Consider the following 18,914-nt stretch of genomic DNA (forward strand, 5'->3'; position numbering starts at 1 on the left):
TTACTTTTTTTTTTTTTTTTACTTTTTTTTTTTTTTTTTATTTTTTTTTTTTTTTTTTTAATTTTTTTTTTTTTTTTTTTTTTTTTTTTTTTTTTTTTTTTGCAGCTTTGATCTTTGGCCCATCTCGATTTTGATTTTTGTGTAATAGATACCTCATCTCTTCTTTTTCTTCAAATCGTACATCAGCTAACCATTATAGAATAGAGTTGTACCTTCATAGAACAAGGTTAACCACAGTCCCAAATTCCGTTGCAAATGAGACAAAAAAGAGCTAAATCATACAAGAAGCAAATGAATACCTATACATACACGTTCAAATTTCGAGAACCGTATCAAGTAATTTTAGATAATGAAATAATATCAACATGTCATTCAGCATCTTATGACCTCGCCCGTGGTGTCAAACGAACTATCCAAGCTATTGAAATAAAACCGATGATAACACAATGCTGTATGGAAGCCCTTTACACCACGCAAAACCAGCCTTTAATTGATTTAGCCAAAACGTTTGAAAGAAGGAAATGTAACCATCGGACTCCAATAAATCCACAGGATTGCGTTGAAAGCATAGTTGACATCAAGGGCTGTAATAAACATAGATATGTTGTTGCAACCCAGAGTTTGGAGTTGAGGAAGAAATTAAGAAAAGTGCCTGGGGTACCGCTCATTTATATGAATCGATCAGTAATGGTGATGGAACCATTGAGTGATGCCAGTGTAAAGTATAGTGAAGACTGGGAAAGGGGGAAATTGACAGGTGGATTAAATGCCACTGAAGCGGGTATAATCAAGAAAAGTGAAGGCGGAGAAGAAGGTGAGGGAGGAGATGCGGCCGGTGAACCGTTAAAGAAGAAGAGTAAAAAGGGTCCAAAGGGTCCTAATCCACTAAGTATGAAAAAGAAGAAAACACCTGGACTAAATAATCTGTCACCACAAGATAAGATAGCGAAGAAACCTAACAGGAGAAGAAAACATACAAGAAAGACAAAAGATCAGAGCGAAGTAAGTGAAGGAAAGGAAGAAGGTACAAAAGAGAGCAGCAATGAAAATGTATAATTTTTTTGATAAATATCAAAATAAAATAGTTTTTTAATTTGGGTCCAATTTTGAAATATCAGTGTAGACCATCACCTCCCCTTCTCCTCCATCTGGAAACACGCCTATGTAGATTTTTATTACACATCTATAAATAAAAAACTTTTCCTATAAATAAACAAAAAAAAAAGACGATAATGTCAACTCATGATTGTATCAATAATTTGTCATTCTGTAAAACATTGAAAACATTTTTATCCCTACTCATCTTAGTTTCAACATTAGAAGAAACATTTGTTGTCTTTTTCTTCTCCGTTTTTAAAATGAAACTACCACCATCATCAATAAAGCATAATTTACAGTCAAAAGCTAACGATTTCTCTCTCAAAATTTTTCCAAATTGGTTCAGCATAATGGACAATTGATTTTCCAACGCAACATCAGTACTACCAATTTTATATTTCTCTTGATTATAAAGCACAAAAGTAGAGTCTTTAATCCATTGGATAACAAAGCCATCCATTGCTTCTTGTTTTTTCAATAACTCTTTCTCGAGATCTTCCTTGTTCACACCAAAAAATAAATCTCGAATAACAATGGCATTATAAAATGCCATATCAATCTCTTCTTGTGTTAACTCCCTAGCTTTATTTTGCTCCTGTTCTTTTATCATTTCAACGTATTCTTTTATGGTGATTGCGGGAAGTTTAGTCAACCTAGTAATAACAACAAACACCGATCTCTTGGGTTCAGAATCTTGCGATTCAGTATACAAACTAAATGCTTGACTCAACTCATGAACAAATTGTCTCTGAAGTGAAACCATTGCAGGGAAATGATAAGTTCTCTTTGGTAATTCTACTCCATTCTCAATTTGTAAATTGTACTCCCCAATAAAAGTTCTTATGACATCTTCAATCTTGCTACACCATTTCTTTTGCTTGTAATAAGTTTCAACAACAAAATCAGTGTATGCTGCTTCATTATCTATAGTGTCACTATTGCTAATACCAATTGCAAATGCGCTTCGTAATTGCGCATCACGTTTAGCTGCAGTACATGATTCGTCACATTCAAGAATATTGTAAATTGAGCTTGGGTTATTCACTGAAGCCCCACATTTAACTTTTCTTTTCAAATTGCCACAGCTGCATGATACAGTAACAATTTCGTTGCACTTGAGAACATCGCAATTTGGGCTCTTACCAACTTTAACAAAGTGACACTTTAACTTGCATGTGTGCGGGCAACTCTTTCTCACTTTTTGACAAATACTTTGACATTCTCTAGGGCTGATATGATCATTTTCTTTGGTACATTTAGGTGAACAAGTACGTAAACAAGGATGACCACACTCTTTAAAAACTGAACACATTTTACCGCAACTTACTCTTTCTTGAGAGCACATGATTCCCGGTAAATCATTCCTTGCACCACAGTCACACGGTTTCTTCACAATTGTAGTACATTTGGGACACTTTATGCTATCTGGATGGCATTCATGAGCTTCCTGCCGATGCCCACACTCCTTCGGTCTCACACATTGCTCATGGCATACTAACTCAGTACCACACCTAACTGGAGCTGGTATCACTGTCTTTCCACAATTACATATTAAATCCTCATTTGTAGATTCAAGACAAACTTCACATGGTCCAGCATGACACATTGCTTGACATTCGTGGACACCGCATGATTTTAGTCTATTGCAAGTCTGCGTACAAATATGAACAGCTTCGATTGACATAATATCATCTCGACCACTAGCTATCAAATTGTTTCTTAATGCTTTCTTTTTAGCCCTTTCTCTCTCCAACGCAACTTGTTCATATTCACAACATTCTTTACGGTGGTAATGTTTTCTGCAACTTAACAAAACAGAACATTTATGGTGGCATTTTGGTTGTTGATTCAGTTGGACATACTTGCAAGGAGCCGAGAATTGTTCATAGCCACATGAGCAAGTGATTGGAAAAATGGAAACACATTCACATTCACCGGGATGGCATTTAAATTTACAATAACAACCACATGGCAATAGCTTACCACAAACATTTTCACACTCAGGTATAGGATCGGTACATTTACTGCGGCCTTGTGTACTGATTCTACTCTTGCCACAATAGCAACTCGAGACAATATCCGGTGAAAATTTACATTTAGAGACTTGGGCTTTGGCCCCTAGCGGTTGACATTCTAAAACTTCATAATGTTGGCCACAATCATAATAATACTTTTTCCGTTTACCACATGATCCTCCGCCAATCCATTTTTTGCCGTTTCTACCAACGCATTCCAAGGGAACTCTCTTGCTGCATTTTCCACGCAACTTAGTGTCGCCGCAATAACACTTGTAATCCACTTTTTTCACGCACTTGCCACATGATCCACTATGGCACCCTTTTTTACATTTGTGTTTCAAGTCACACAAAGCCTTGCCACATTCCGCTTCACATTTCCAGCCCTTTTTGTAGGGTGTTATTATACAGGGTACTTGTCTCTTCTCTTTACCACATTGACATTTCATCATTGGACCCGTAGCACCACATACAGGATGTTTTCCCGGATGACAAGTATTCAAGCATCGATGAATACAATCGCTATACTTGTAGTTACACAAATTGCCGCAGCTAAAGGGCATCAATGGATTTATTTCCGGATTCTTAACTTTACCACACCAGCACGTAAACTTTGCAGGTAATTTCTTAGTTTCATAATTGCAACTGGGGCACCTCCATGTTTTGTTCAATTTGTTAGTAGACGACCCTCGTATCGCCCAATCCTTAATACACTCTAAATCGTAGACTCGAAAACATTCTTGACAGCTCCATATTTTTGAGTTCTTGTCGATTTCCCCTGTACATACAAGACAAATATATTGTGCTTGTTGAATCTCGGTGATAATGGTAGTTTCAAGAGTCTCGTCGATTTTGGATAAGCTACTATTATCTCCTGTACTATTATCTTTGCTGGAAGACCCGTTACTATTCGCAATCGAAAAAAGCTGAGGCCTGCTTTCGTGGTGATCACTAGTAAACGGTAAACCACCATCTTCTTCATCATCTTCATCATCATCTCTTGTCACCTCATCCCCAGCATAGCCTTGTATTTCTATTTCAATACCGTTCCTGGTGAATGTTTGCACTAATCCCTTAGTCACATCTTTCTCTATTCCAAGTTTCGCCTGCTCTTCTATACCCATGCTACTAAAGAAAAAAGTACAGTAGAATCACTACTTGGTAAAGTGGCAAAGGCATCAAGTGGAAATAAGGAAAAAAAAAAAAAAAAAAAAAAAGATAAAAGAAAAGTATACGGAATTTCGGATGTTCAGATTCACAAGTTTTACAAGATGGAACTCATAATAGCGGGACTTGTGGGGTTTGTTAAATTAATGAGTCATTTTTGTTTATAGCAGACAGAGAACCATTGCGATTTTTCAAGGGAATGACAAAGTTTATCTATATTTATACATTAAAAAAATGAAAATGAAAATAAAATCTAAGAAGGATATATGGACGACCATGTTAGTTAATCCTCCGTTTACCCCACTCTGACACTTCTTCTTCTAAAAAAGTCCATTACTTTTCTGGCAGCACTGGACTCCTTATTCGCTTTTGAAGAAGAAGGGCCAGATGTAGAAGAAGAAATTGCAATTGAGTGTCTTTTTGATGATGATGATGATGCTGGTGTAGTTGTAGTGGTAGCTGAATTCAATTTTTTTTGGTCATATTTTTTCATGATATTGGTATCATTTGTTGGTTCCAAAACTTTTCTCGAGTGTTTAACCGAGGTTGTAGCGGTTGTTACCGATGTTCCATTCATTTGTTGTTGTTGTTGTTGTTGCTGTTGCTGTTGAATTATTTCCTTAGGTGCTGGTATTGACACATTCGAAGCTGATGAATTGTAAGTGCTATAGAATGATAACAAACTGAACCTATTCTTCTTTTTCGTTTCCCTATTCTCTTTATTCTCATCGCTGAAAACACGATCTCTTCTAGCTGGCATGCTATGCCTCTTTGACCCTGCATCTACTTTTGCCTGATTTACAACAATCACAGGCTCGGATTTTTCGAGAGGTGGTGTATCAATTTTCGTCGTCACTAAGATCTCAACATCATCTTCGTCGCCTGTCTTTGACTTGGTAATGTATTCCTCCATTGGCATAAACGGTACAATTTCCTGCTCAAAATCTTCGCTTTTTGATTTATCTGCTGCTGTGATTTCCGATTCTTCCATAATATCCTTTGATGTCTCTTCAATTTTTTCTTCTTTAACTACCTCTTCCTTAACCTCATTACTCTTTTGTATATCAAGAGTTGGTGACACTGATGCTTCAACACCTTCAAAGCCAGCTTTAGAAAGTGAGTAATATGATTCACCTGCTTCTAATGCTTCAATCTTATCTTCCCAATAACTTAAAACGGAGTTTCGCTTACTCTCTGGCGATCCACTACGAGGAGCATTCTCATTTCCTAACACGCCATTAACGTGCACATGAGTGACCTCGGAGTTTCGCCTAGAAACGGAAATTTGCGTACCATTACCAATACTACTACTACCACCACTACCATTTCCTCCTGCTCCTGCTCCTGCTCCTGCTCCTACTCTAGTATATTCATTTAATGGTTCGAAAGGTTTGGGTGGAGACGTTGAAATGTATTGCGACATGTAGTTGGGCGCCTTGGAGAATTTCAACATTTCTTTATAATTTGAGGAATGAGTACTGGCAGTCAAGAATGATGACGATGACATTGAAGATGGGTGGTATGATGTAGGTCTTGGTTTCTTTACTGTTGGTGGTAATTTGGAAAATTCTTTTGATGGAACTAAGATGCTTGTCTGTGTTGTTGTTGTTGTTGGTTTAGTTGGGCTTTCGACAATAGTAGGAATCATAGATTGACTAGTGTAATTGTTATATGCTGAAGGTCTATTCATCAAATCGTCATTAACAACTGCCTTGAGAGCAAAACTAGCAGACGACTGAGAATTTGAGATTGAAGCTGATTTTTGATGTCCTCTTGTTGGAGAAACTGATGATGCCTTTTTCGGCGATGGAGTTTTCGATAATGCAAGGGAGTCGATAGAATCTTCAAGATTTGATGTGGCACTATTAGACATTGACGGTGATGCATAAAGGAGACTGATACTAGTTGAAGAGTATGATCTTGAATGAGATGACCGTGCTGTGGCTGCTGTTGGTGATATTGCTTGTGTTTGGTTCTGTAACTGCATTTGCAAATGTTGTTGTAATTGCGAGATTTGAGATGTATTATGGTGCATGGTTGATGTCACCAATGAAGACGAATTAGTGGGTACATTAACCATTGAATATCTTTTGTTGTAAGAAGACACTTGTTGTTGTTGTTGCTGTTGAACGACTTTTGCAGGCATTTGTTTTTCTTTATATATTCTATCCCATTCTGGTTGTCTTACAGATAACAATGCTGAATAAGGTGTTAAGAAGGGGTGATTTCTTATTTCGTCTATATTTATTCTCTTTGTTGGATCAGATACTATAATTTTTCGAAGTAAGTCACGAGCTAATGGAGTGACGTATTCGGGAAACGTTAAGGGGGTTTTGCAAATGTACTGATACAATTTAATGATATCTGAGCCGTCTTCGTTTTCAGGGTCATCATCAAAGGGCAAATAACCTGATAGCATTGCATATAGTATGACTCCAAGAGACCATATATCCACTTTTCTACCATGATAAGGTGACTGGGTCAAGACTAGTTCCGGGGCGGCATAGCATGGAGAGCCGCAGCTAGTTTTCATTAGCTCCCCATGCTCTTTGTTGCAAGAGTTGACAAACCCAAAATCGCTTATAATGACATTATTATGTTTATCTAGTAATAGATTTTCCAATTTCAAATCACGATGGATTAAACCTTTTGCATGCATATAATCGACCCCACTGACCAACTGGGCAAAAATCTTCTTTGCTACAGGTTCTTTCAAGTATTTATGTTGTAGAATATAGTCGAACAATTCACCTCCTGAGGCGTATTCCAAGACTATACCAACATACTTCCCACTTTTCATAACCTCTACCAAACTGACAATATTCGGGTGATTTAATAGCTTTAGTGAGTTTATTTCTCGATGTATTTTAATTTCTGAGTCTGAATCCTTGACAATTGATGATCTTTTGATAAGCTTTATAGCTACTTGGCTTGGATGCTTACCATCCTTTCTCCAGCCTAGTTTGACCTTGCCAAACTCCCCCTCGCCTAAGGTCGATCCAAGTATGTATGAGCCGAATCTGACCTCGCGATGCAACCTCTTGGCAGAATGCATCTGTGATGCGGAATTGCTGGGAGTGGTGGTGTTATTGGTTGTGTTATTGGTGGTGTTGGTATTGGTGTTATTGGTGGTGGGATTAGTAGTATTTGGGTTAGTGGTAGCCGTATTCAAAGTTGTGGATAAGTCGGGTTTTCCTGTTATAGATGGACACCTTGGTGGTGTCACTATGTTATCAAGATTTTTGGGAAAAGAGGACTCTATTCCAGTTGGTATCACAACATTTACAGGCATTATAATGACAAAATTATATATGTTTATAATTATCCCCGTAACTCGTGCTTGAAATTTGTTTTTTTTTTTCTTAGTGGATTATTATCTGTTACCCAACAGAGTTTCAGGTGACTAGTATATATCTATGGAGTAGGCTTATATCTGGGGAAGGTGTGTATAATTGAGGTGTATATATAGTAGTAGTGGTCTATGTACCGCAAGTGGATGTATTGAAGTAGGTGCGGCGATATATAGGTGTATATTATTTTTATAGGAACCCCCCCAAAGTAAAGTCAATGGATAAATGAACTTTAATTTAAGGAAAAGATAATGAATGAAGTAAGGGAAAAAGGTGGTTTTTCGGACTTGTAAATCCGTTTCAACTGCAAGGAGGTTTAATAAGCGCAGGTGGGGGAGTGGTTGAATAGTGGGATAAGGGGATAGTGGGATAGTGGGTAGAGGTTTATGGGTTGGGTTGGGTTGGTGGGTTGGGTTGGTGAATTACTAGTTATAACCTAAATGGAGCTTTTATATGTAACAGTTAGAAATACACTTCAATTTCAGTGTTATAATAAAAGAGCAGTAATAAAAGCAGATGGTATTTTCCAAAACGACCAAAACAAAAACAAAAACCGCAAAAAAATTTGTTGTTATGTTTTTGTCTCGTCTCGGGATCTCGTCTAGAAGGAAGAAAAAAAAAAAAAGGAGGCAACTCTTTGAAATAGCTTCTATATTTGAATAGATAGACACAATAAGCCACGAGGTAGATGATTGGTGGCAGGTGGATGTATGGTTAATGTCAAGCGGTTCGACGTGGATTGGTGGGTGGCTTGTATGGAACGTTCGATGTGCAAGGGTTTGGATATACTTGTGCAAAAGTATAAGATGAGATATTTCAAAATCTATTTTTTTCCCTACTTTTCTCCTGAATTGGAATTATTGTAAACAATTAAACTTCTATTGTTTTTGTGAGTAAATAGAGACTCAAAATAATTGTGCAATGGCACTGACACACGACACACCTTTGTACTTGAGGTTTTCAAAATGAGGAAATAGTGGGCTATAGATATAAGCTAGAAGAACTTTGGTCCAATGTGTGTTCCTCTCTGTTTTTTGTTCCTCTGTTTTTTGTTCCTCTCTGTTTTTTTTTTGGTTGTTTTTGTTTTAAAGAAAATTTTAGGCCTTGGTGTTTAATGTTACAACCTACAAATATTAACACGTTCCAACCCTTTACCCTGAAATCTCACTTAGGTCAGAGGAAAGTAGGCCAGTTTTGATTAACTGGGAGAAAGGGGGGATGGTAGCCTTTTTGAAAATCTTTTCAATGGAATAATATCCTCTTTTATATGCTAATTGCAAATCTCATGATGGTGTTACTAAATTACTCTCATTGACAGAATTTATAAGTTTAAGGTATTGTAACATTTTTACATAATTAAGAAACTGGCTATTGTTCATTGTTTGTTACAAAATCAATTATGTAACTAGTAAACATAAAACTTGTAACACTGTTGACAAGAACTGATGCCTTGTGTGACAATACCTGATCATTATATCATGTCATGGAAAAAACGAAATTCGCAACAATACTTTTTTATTGCAAAGAATTGGTTGCGAATTAAACTTTATCCATTTTTTTTTTTCGCTTCTATGACCAATAAAGCCCATATAACGAAACAATATAAAGTTGAAAAGAACAGAGTTAAACACATTCCACGGGACAAGCTTTATTTCCATAGAGTCCTCTCCCTTCTTTCTACCGCAACCCCGAAAACCTTTCAACCGTCTCTTTCCTCATTTTTAATTGAACTTATTGCTATGAACAAGTTCAGTTGAATTTGTTCAAGAAGCCTACACATCCAGAGATAAACAAAGTTATATTATATACTTTATGGATAGCCTTCTTTATACAACATGACAACACAACCTCCGCTTTTATCTACTCCCCTCTATATGACCAGATGCTGTTTTTTAGTTGCATTGGTGACAATGATAATGAGGTTTTATGAAACTGTTAAGCTTTATATTTCTTTCTTTCACAAACAATAAAACAGTGAATCTTAAATATCATAAAGTTAGACAATAAAAGCTTTTTAAGAATAAGGATGATCCTATCAGTAGTCTTCGTTCTCCTCAACGGTGGTAACAAAAACTAGGTTTTTATACATTTCTTTTCCTAAAAAAAAAAAGGTACAGTGTCTCTAATTAAGTTGTAGCAACTGCTACAGTGTGGAAGAGGTCAATATTCTGGTCACAGTAACTAAATAACAACACAACTACCCAGTTGCATAGCTTACTTGGTTCTTTTTTTTTTTTCCATAGTTTACCTAATTCTTTTTTTTTTTCATAGCTTACTTACCTAGTTCTCTTTTTTTCCCTTTGTACACAAGTTGACATTAAACATAAAAACCAGTTTCATTAATCAATTCCTACTGAATTTCTCATACCAGTTATCTTCCGTTTTATTAGCGGAAAGCTAGTAATCTTCCAAATGTTACGTAATATGACATTTGGGTGGTTTCAACACTGATGCACTAGATGTAAAAGGGGCAAATTAACACAAATATCATCCTTTTTTTATTCTCTTTGTCCTTGGTCACATCGTCAAATTGAATTTCAGATTACTATTTACAATTGGAATGTCAACCCGTGTTACACAACAATCTTGTACTCACGATTCGTCTACACAGTGGCACATATTCATTATAATTTTCAAGGTATTTACTGGTCTTACTTAAAATACATTATCTTGTAACCTTTCTATTATTCTAAATAACGAAAAAAAAAAGAAAAATTTAGCTTCTATCCACAATATTACTTGATTGTAGAATTTTTGTTAATAATTGACCCAAAAAAAAAAAAGTGTATTGTAATTCTCTTAACAAAGTTGAGATCTTTTGAAAAATGTAACGTGGAGAACTAACCATACCAGTTATGTGTGTTAAATTGATAAACTGTTGGTGGTGTAATTGTGCTAATGACAGTGGTAGTAACAATAGTGGTAGTTTTGACAACTCAATTTAAGGTGACCAGGCTAACCTCACCCACACCAGGACTGTTGTTTTCGCAGCCAAAAATTAAAAAAAAAAAAAAACCAGCCTTTTTTCTTCATCCTCCCCTCAGCCCCAATTGCTCGCTGAATGCGCAATCGCACTGGTTCACTTGTACTTCTGGTCCACAGCTCACTGAATCACCAGTTCACAACCATTTAGACAATTCAGTTCATCACTTGCAAATAAAAAAAAAATAAAAAAAAAAAGGAAAGAAGAAAATACAATTGTGGGGCCTATACCACAATAACCCCCCCACCCTTTTGATAACTCTCACATTAGAACTTTAACTTCGCCATGTAAAACATCTTGTTGTTAAAGAGAATAGATAAAAAGCAGAGCAAACCATATGCAAGCTATCCATTATCTTATACAAACGCTTACCCTTTACCCATAGTTTATCTCTCGTTTCTCTATCTCCTTCCCAGCACCACCACCAATCCATATCAACACAATTTGTCTCACCAATTGGTTATATTCTTCTCTGCCTCACCAAATACTGAATTACCACCATTATCAACATCTTGAACGTATTTTTTCCAATCTGTAAATAATTCAACTTTATCATCATCATAAAATTCAGACAAGTTCAGTTTCAAAAAATCTAAGCAGTACTGGTTTATCAATTCAAATTCTAACAAAAATGCATCATGACCCTCTGGAGAATCCAATTTTTTTAGTACCGATTTAGGTATATTCTCACCAAGTAATTTTTGTTCTTCGTATGTAAACAATCCATCGGATTCAATACCAATAATCAAATGCTGTTTGGTTAATGTTTTGAGAAATTCGGGTAATGGATCTATATTTGTACATTCGGCTGCTTCATCATTAATTTTACCTCTTGTTATGTCATGAGTATCCAATTTTCTCGTTATCGATATATAACAGTTTGCATCAAATCTGTTGATAAACTTGGTACCTTGATATCTCAAGTACGATTGTGCAGTGAAATATGTTGGTAAATTCTTATCCTGATTTCTTTGTTTCCCGTTTATCGTCTTAGACCCTTCGTTATGCAATAGCCAATGCTCTTCATCATTATTCTTTGGATACCTTATCCCCTTTTCTACTTCTCCTCCTCTTACTCCTGCGCCACCATCACCCGCTGCTGCTGCTCCGTTGTTCATGGTAGTATTGTTCTTGCCCAATTTTCTACCGAATCGTGTTTCAAATGAATTGCGTGATCTGTATGTCAACAATGCAGCCATTCTAGCTGCACTCAATCCAGAATCAGGTTTGCGGCCACTCTTGTTCTCGAAATAGTACCCATCATCATAAAATGGATCACTGAAAATACACTGTCTTTGCGTTTCGTTCCATGATATACACCATGCAGAAGCTCTCGCGGAAGTGGCTAATGCAATAACTAGTCTAACATAGTCAGTATCATTGTAAGTTGCAGAATACTCCATTGCCAACATCCCGCCCATAGATCCTCCTATAACACATGCTATTTGTTTAACTCCTAATGAGTCCAATATCAATTTCTGTATTCCCAAATCATCCTTTGCTGTGACCAAGGGAAAACTAGGGCCATACGGTTTTCCGCTTGATTGGTCTATACTAACAGGCGAACAGGACCCATATGGAGATCCAAGAAAATTAATACAAATTATGAAAAATCGCGAGGGATCAAAAGTCTTATCTGTGCCTAGTAAAGGACCCCACCAATCCTGAACATCAGAAGATCCTGTGAGCGCATGACATATAAGAAATGCATTGTTCCTGTCTTTGTTTAATCTGCCCCAAGTCTTGTACGCAACAGGGAAATTATATAACGTCTCACCACATTCCAATGTATATTCCGGTATCTCAACTATAGTCTGTCCTGGTACAATCAGCGCAAACGAGTTGGTTTGACATTCTCGCTCGGTTATATCTTTATATAGCAGTTTCATCACACTTGGAAAAATAAATAAATCAAGTTACAGGGTAAAAGTCGATGCTTTTGTTCGTTTCTATAAGTTCCATAAGTAACCGGGGTTGAAAAAGGAACAATAAAGGGAAAAAGAAAAAAAAAAAAAAAAAAAACTGTGGTTCCAATATTTCAATATTAAAAGTTCATCCCCCCCCCCCCCCCACACACACACACTCTCTCTTCCTTTCAAGCTACTGGGTACTCGAACAAATCTAGGAGAGTTACAAGTTGTACTCTTGAATTCTTACAATACTAGTTATTAGTAGTTGTTGACACTTATTGAGCGATTACTATTTGTGCTAACAATCTAGTTGTGTAAATAAGTAATCTTGGTTAGATTTAGGTCTCCTCAAGTCCCTCCTACATGCTCCAATTTTGCTATCTCCTTACAAAGTGAGGACAGCTCACGTGACCAAACCAATTCTAGAAAAAATTAAATTAAATGTATTGCCCCCCCCCCCCGTATAGTTTGTGAAACACTTTACACAAAGGCAAATTATTTGGGGGGAGCCCCATATAATCAAAAACTTGGTTGGTGTATTCAATCGTATACTATAAATAATACATAAAAAAAAAAAAAAGGGCTTCGTTTTACCCCCCTTTGACCCCCTTATATGCACATTATATCTTATCAACGTCGGAATTTTCGTTATCCTCAACGTCTGTGCTATTATTAGTGTCATCGTCGTTGTCGTTGTGGTTATCTGATTCCTCTTCCTCTTCCTCTTCATCTTCATCGTCGTCGTCGTCGTCGTCGTCGTCGTCGTCATTGTCGTCATTGTCATCGTCATTGTCACCGTCGTCGTCGTCCTCTTCTTCTTCTTCTTCATCTGAAGCCTCGGCTGTGGGAGTTTCAGTTTGCAATCTAAAATCAGGATGATGACGTTTGTAATTTTCATTATGAACCCCTTTAGCAAAGATCAAGTTTCTTGAATACTCCAACTCCAAATATATAGACTCAATTGCAGAAAGTACACCATGCTCATGACTAATAATCTGACTAACTTTTTTGGCCTTTTCCATAATCTTCAAATCTTCCGTAACTGTTACAAGAGCCTTGGCTAAGGATTTCTTGGTCAATTTTTTCAAGGAAACGCCTACTCCCATATCTTCAATTCTCTGTCCATAAAAAAACTGATCGCCAAAAAATGGCTTGATTATACTGGGGCATCCCGCCTTCAACGTAGCGCCTGTGGTTCCAGAACCTCCATGATGAACAGCGGCATCAACTCTAGGGAATAGCCAATCATGGGGAATAGAACCAGCATTATAAACTTCGGGAGGAAGCTCAACCTCGATTTTCTTCTTGTCCTTATTGCGACCACGATCTGACCACCCTTTGTTCAAAATACATCTAACATCGGCCTCTAAAACTGCTTCAACAACAGCCTTCGTTAATGATTCAGCATCGTTCACTACAATTGATCCAAATCCAATATAAACAATCTTCTTATCATCTTCCACAGCTTGATCCATGAATTTAATTAATTCACTTGGCGGGTTGTAATCTGAACCACCTTCATCTAAAAACCAGTATCCAGTAACTGTAATCCAACTCGGGAAATCAGTCGCAAATGGCATAACGCACGGTGAAACATTGTACAAAAACGGAACTTTTGTTTGTTGCATTCTGTACAAATTGGTCTTTGGTAAATCTAACTCTTGAACACGCCATTTATTCACTTGGCCTTGTATTCCCTTCCAAAAGATATTTTCAAAAACAACATGTGTAAGATAATTGTATGATCCACCTCTCTTTTGATCAGGTACAAAAAAGGCTTGTGGGTAAGCTCGAGTTCTTGTCCAAGGCATAGTAAAAGCACGAAAATAGGGTATCAACAAGGCTTCCGCAATATGTATACCAGCCATGGCGGAAGGACTCTCAATTAAAATATCAGCACCTTGACATGCTTGCCAGCTACTTGTTAATAATTTCTTAATCCAATTCTTGAATCTTGCTTGAGCATCTTTCAAAAACGATACCGACATTGTGCTATGCGTAACCATAAAAGACATCAACTCCGCAGGATTTCCAGCAACTTCCTTGAATTGTATACCATACTTTTCAATCCAATCTTTAAATTCACTATGAGTTGCAATCGTAATTCTATGTCCTTCTCTCATTAAGCCCTTTGCCAAGGCTATATATGGTTGTACATCACCACGTGATCCAATAGTAAGAAGGGTAATATTGTAGGATGTAGAAGGTTTCATTTCCGTTTGGAAGAAGGGAGAATCCTCAAGAACTATTGGAACGTCTAAACCAGATGCTCCATTCAATCTGTCTTCAAACATTTTGATTCTTGCTAGTGCTACCCTGTGTTCAGCAAGCTTCAAATCTCTCTTATTATCCGGCTGCTTTTCTAGGTTTTGTCGTTCAGAATCAGTATACCCCATGCGTGTTTTGTAAAGCTCAATATTATAGTTACTACCCCACTCATAAGGTTTGGGTCTAAATCCATCGTTTTTATGAAGCTTATGCAATATTTCCAAACAAGTCTCTAAAAAGTCGTCCCTTGACTTTGAGTATGCAAATTCAAAAACCATCTCATCTATGCCTTGAACAACTATTTTGGCACCAGCATACCCCAACTTGAACCCATCAGTGGCTTCAATACCAACAATATCCATCAAGGGGATTATCATCTTTGTTGACACACCCGGAAGTAAACTTCTAAAACAAACTTCACAATCGGAAATATACAATTTTCCATAAACAGGCACAGATCGCAATACATGACAATAATAAGACGCAATTATCTGAGAATTAAACAATGAAAAATGTTCTTGGAAATGTTTCAAGGCATCTTCTCGGTCATGAGAGCTGTGCACAAAATATTCATCTTCTTTTAGATAATGCTGTGGGCTAGCTGAGAATTTAGTGCCAACTGATGAAATGGCTCTTATCTTTTTACGCAAAATACCCTTGTTCTTTTTATTAGCATCTTTGTCGGTAATATTTGATGGAAGTGGAAGATGGTTGCCAGAATCATCATATCTTGAAGTTGCGTCTTTCAAATTTTTAAATGTTGTTTCAAATGATATTTCCAACTTACGTAAATTCTTTTCTGAAAGTGCTCGAGGTAAGGAGATATGAGTACTCTCAGTTGGTGACTCTGAAATCATTCGATCAACCGATCCAAATGAGTTTGGAATCTTAAGAAGGGTTTTTGGTCTAGTAATAGATTTTCCAAGTTTCTTTAACGTTGACTCGTCTGTCGTTTTTGCTTTCATATCGGGCATGTTTTTTTCAACAACCGTTTGAACCAAGGTGTTTGCCGAGGGTGTTAGTGTGGAGATTGACTTTTGCAACAGAACCTTATCATTCTTGAAACCACTAAAAAAAAGACCCGCTTTTTTCGTGCTGGAGTCATCAGCTGCAAGATTTTGGTCAAAGATTTCTTCAATCGATTTGAACAACTCTGTTCCATTCTTGGAGAACAAGAAAAAGACTTCGTCCAAGTCATCGGGCTCACTCCTCATTCGGTAACCAAAACTACTTTTCTTTTTCTTCTCAACGAGCTGATTTGTATGATACTTGATACTCAAGCTCAAAGGTATGTCATTCAAGTCTTCTTCCACATCGTCATCTTTCTCCTCATCGAACAACGTTCTCTTTTTGAATTCTATTATATTCGCTATAGGTATTTTTATCAACACCTCGCCACTCAGATTTGCATTATTCAACTGAAATATTAATTTGGTCAAATTATTACACCACTGGCGAGCTGAATACAAGTTATCACACTGGAATTTATATGTTTTTTTCTTGGTTACCAATTTGAACCAAAAAGTGCTACTTTTCATATCGATATTATCTTCTGTTGCGTTGAACTCATCATCGCTAAGCATTTCTCGTAGTTCGGAAGTAGTGTCATCAACAGAAGGCGGCGTAATAATGCCTGACGTATAACCACTTTTAGAATTGGGCGATGAAACAACCTCTTTATACTTCTCTTTGTCCATGATTTCAGCATATAGGCAACTTCGTATATCAATTACCAAAAGTGGGAAATACAAATCCGTGGATGAACTATAAATGGTCAAAGTTTCCGGTCTCAAAATCGACCAATATCGGTGAGTCAAAACAGTTGCAAAAGTAGTATCACCAAATTTCCCAGTCTTCATACCCAAGTTACCTCTCATGATTATATTCGAAGTATCATCCATATTTTGAACGTCTGTTGAACCTTCCAAACTAAAACGTTTAGGCAAAAAGGCAAAATAAAGGAGTGACTCCCTGGTTAGGTAAAAATGACCTTGGAGGAGAACATCTTTCACAAGCCATGCACTGTAATTCCTATAAAAAACATCCTCATCATTCAATCGAAATGTTCTCTTCAACTTTTCAGCTATTTTCAACCGTAATTGAATTTTGGAATCATTTAACATTGAACTGGTATCCTCTTTAAGATTATGACCCTTTAACTTGATCAAAACGCCTTCACGTATATTATGTGGGTCCAAATTCTCAACCACTGATCTTTGTAAAGGTGTTTGTATTAACAATGGCTGTTTCGCTTCTATATTCGGTTTTGCTTCTATATTCGAGTTCAGTGTGGGAAATTTATTGGCGTCATTATTCTCAGATAAAGTTGTTGTTGTTGTTGTTGTTGTTGTTGTTGTTGTTGCTGATGTTGCTGTACTAGCAGTATGAGTAGTAGTGATATTTTGTTGTTTCCTTTCTGGACCCACTGTAGATTCACTGTCTAGTGTCGAATACGACGTCAAGTCAGAAGGCACACTTGTAGCTGCTTCCGTTGTTTTAGTTGTGGGTCGAGCAGTTTTATCATCACTTGATTTTTCTGGTTGAATTGAAATCATTGATTGTGTAGGGGTCAATCTGCTAGCGACAAATTTTTCCTCCTCAAACTCTGGATCCACGTCTTCATAGTATTCGTCGTCGTCATCATCATCATCATCATCATCATCATCCTCGTCGTCGTCGTAGTAGTCGTTATCCTCGCTTGTCGTATGATGGTATTCGTCACTAGACTTTCTTTGACGCTCTGCATAAACTGGGTGAGCTTTATGCACAAAATCTGAACTTTTTGGCAGTTGATTAAGCTGATCATTACGACCCGGAGCCGAAGCTTCTTGGTGAATTTGCAGTGAATGGAAACTAGGGTTATTGTGTTTTTCCAGATTAAGATATCCTTGATCTTGCAGTATACTGTCATCCTTGTGGCTCTTTAAAAAATCTTCAATACTGAATTTTCTCAAACTATTTAGCGTTCCAAATCCTGAACATATTGAAGTATTATTGATCAAGGAAGAGAAAAAATTCCCTCCACTTGAATCACCATAGGGTTGTGCAATATCTTCATCGTCATCTTCATCCGTACTACGTCGTTGTAACTCCGAAAATGAAGGTTTCTCTTCAACCGGTGAAGCGGGTTTGCTAGCAACTCCAGCTAATTTTGTCCCATCCTCATCCTCATTCTTAGTATCTACCTTTTTGTCCTCAGCATTTACCTTTTTGTTTTCAGCATCTACCCTTTTGTTCTTAGCATCTACCCTTTTGTTTTCAGCATCTACCCTTTTGTTCTCAGCATCTACCTTTTTGTTCTCAGCATCTACCTTTTTGTTTTCAGCATCTACCCTTTTGTTCTCCTCGTCTTCCTCCTCGTCTTCCTCCTCGTCTTCCTCTTTCTCGCTTACAGTGGTTGATCCACTTAGATGACTAAGCACACCATGAACTTCCTGAACCGGATGTAGTATAGTTTCCCTTACTTTCTTGTAAAATGGCATTGGGCCTACTACTCTAATAAAGAGGGAAAAAAAAGACTACTTGATTATCAAAATCATTGATTTTTTACAATGCTTTATAAAGCCCATAGTTAAAATTTTCTATTTAGTTAAATAACTTACATATTCAACTCCTCCACAATACTTGAAAGAAATAATATTTGCCCTTCTACGCAGTTTTGTTTTTTCCAGAAACAGTTACAAGTCTCGCAGGGATATCGCTTTAACTTTGTGAGAAAGGCAACTTTGCGCCATCACTATTTATTTTTTTGTCTACCACCCTCTAGCTCGCACTATAAGTCCATTTGCTTATCTTTTCGCTCTAAGCTGTAATTTTCCATCCTTTTAGCTGTAATTTTCCATCCTTTTAGCTGTAATTTTCCATCCTTTTAGGCTTATCAAACAATCAATGACCAATAATGATGACTATAAATATATAAGCCAACAGTTTGTATGTACACAGTAAATATGTCAACAACGAAACTATGCATGCACATTAATGCTTTAAGGGTAATTATTATTTTTTTTTCTTGCTCAGGAACATGGAAAACACCGCGGTAGAGAATTCTGTCAACGGTTAATGTAAAATAATTGAACATTTTGTAAATTGCTACTCTATTACTACTCTATTATTACTCTAGCCC

General features: G+C 36.9%; 5 protein-coding genes across 5 annotated transcripts; 1 reads left to right on the forward strand and 4 right to left on the reverse strand. All coding sequences in view use genetic code 12, as the record gives it.

Annotated features, from left to right (window-relative positions):
• Positions 1 to 255: 255 nt before the first annotated feature.
• KGF56_003367 (rRNA-binding ribosome biosynthesis protein) lies at positions 256 to 1,056 on the forward strand (the record flags this gene model as incomplete). Its single annotated transcript, XM_049324692.1, has 1 exon — positions 256 to 1,056. The coding sequence occupies one exon, from the start codon at positions 256 to 258 to the stop codon at positions 1,054 to 1,056; it is 801 nt and encodes a 266-aa protein (XP_049179554.1).
• A 184-nt stretch (positions 1,057 to 1,240) lies between these two features.
• On the reverse strand, positions 1,241 to 4,237 carry KGF56_003368 (uncharacterized protein; the record flags this gene model as incomplete). The annotated part of the gene is made up of 1 exon (XM_049324693.1): positions 1,241 to 4,237. The coding sequence occupies one exon, from the start codon at positions 4,235 to 4,237 to the stop codon at positions 1,241 to 1,243; it is 2,997 nt and encodes a 998-aa protein (XP_049179555.1).
• A 338-nt stretch (positions 4,238 to 4,575) lies between these two features.
• On the reverse strand, positions 4,576 to 7,572 carry KGF56_003369 (protein kinase; the record flags this gene model as incomplete). The annotated part of the gene is made up of 1 exon (XM_049324694.1): positions 4,576 to 7,572. The coding sequence occupies one exon, from the start codon at positions 7,570 to 7,572 to the stop codon at positions 4,576 to 4,578; it is 2,997 nt and encodes a 998-aa protein (XP_049179556.1).
• A 3,490-nt stretch (positions 7,573 to 11,062) lies between these two features.
• On the reverse strand, positions 11,063 to 12,502 carry MET2 (homoserine O-acetyltransferase; the record flags this gene model as incomplete). Its single annotated transcript, XM_049324695.1, has 1 exon — positions 11,063 to 12,502. The coding sequence occupies one exon, from the start codon at positions 12,500 to 12,502 to the stop codon at positions 11,063 to 11,065; it is 1,440 nt and encodes a 479-aa protein (XP_049179557.1).
• Positions 12,503 to 13,143: 641 nt separating this feature from the next.
• On the reverse strand, positions 13,144 to 18,273 carry UGT51C1 (Ugt51c1p; the record flags this gene model as incomplete). The annotated part of the gene is made up of 1 exon (XM_049324696.1): positions 13,144 to 18,273. One exon carries the CDS (start codon positions 18,271 to 18,273, stop codon positions 13,144 to 13,146), a length of 5,130 nt encoding a protein of 1,709 aa, XP_049179558.1.
• Between the last annotated feature and the right edge of the window lie 641 nt (positions 18,274 to 18,914).

Source organism: Candida oxycetoniae (genome assembly GCF_023343755.2).
Source record: "Candida oxycetoniae strain CBS 10844 chromosome Unknown scaffold54, whole genome shotgun sequence".
NCBI classification, from domain to species: Eukaryota; Fungi; Ascomycota; class Pichiomycetes; order Serinales; family Debaryomycetaceae; genus Lodderomyces; species Lodderomyces oxycetoniae.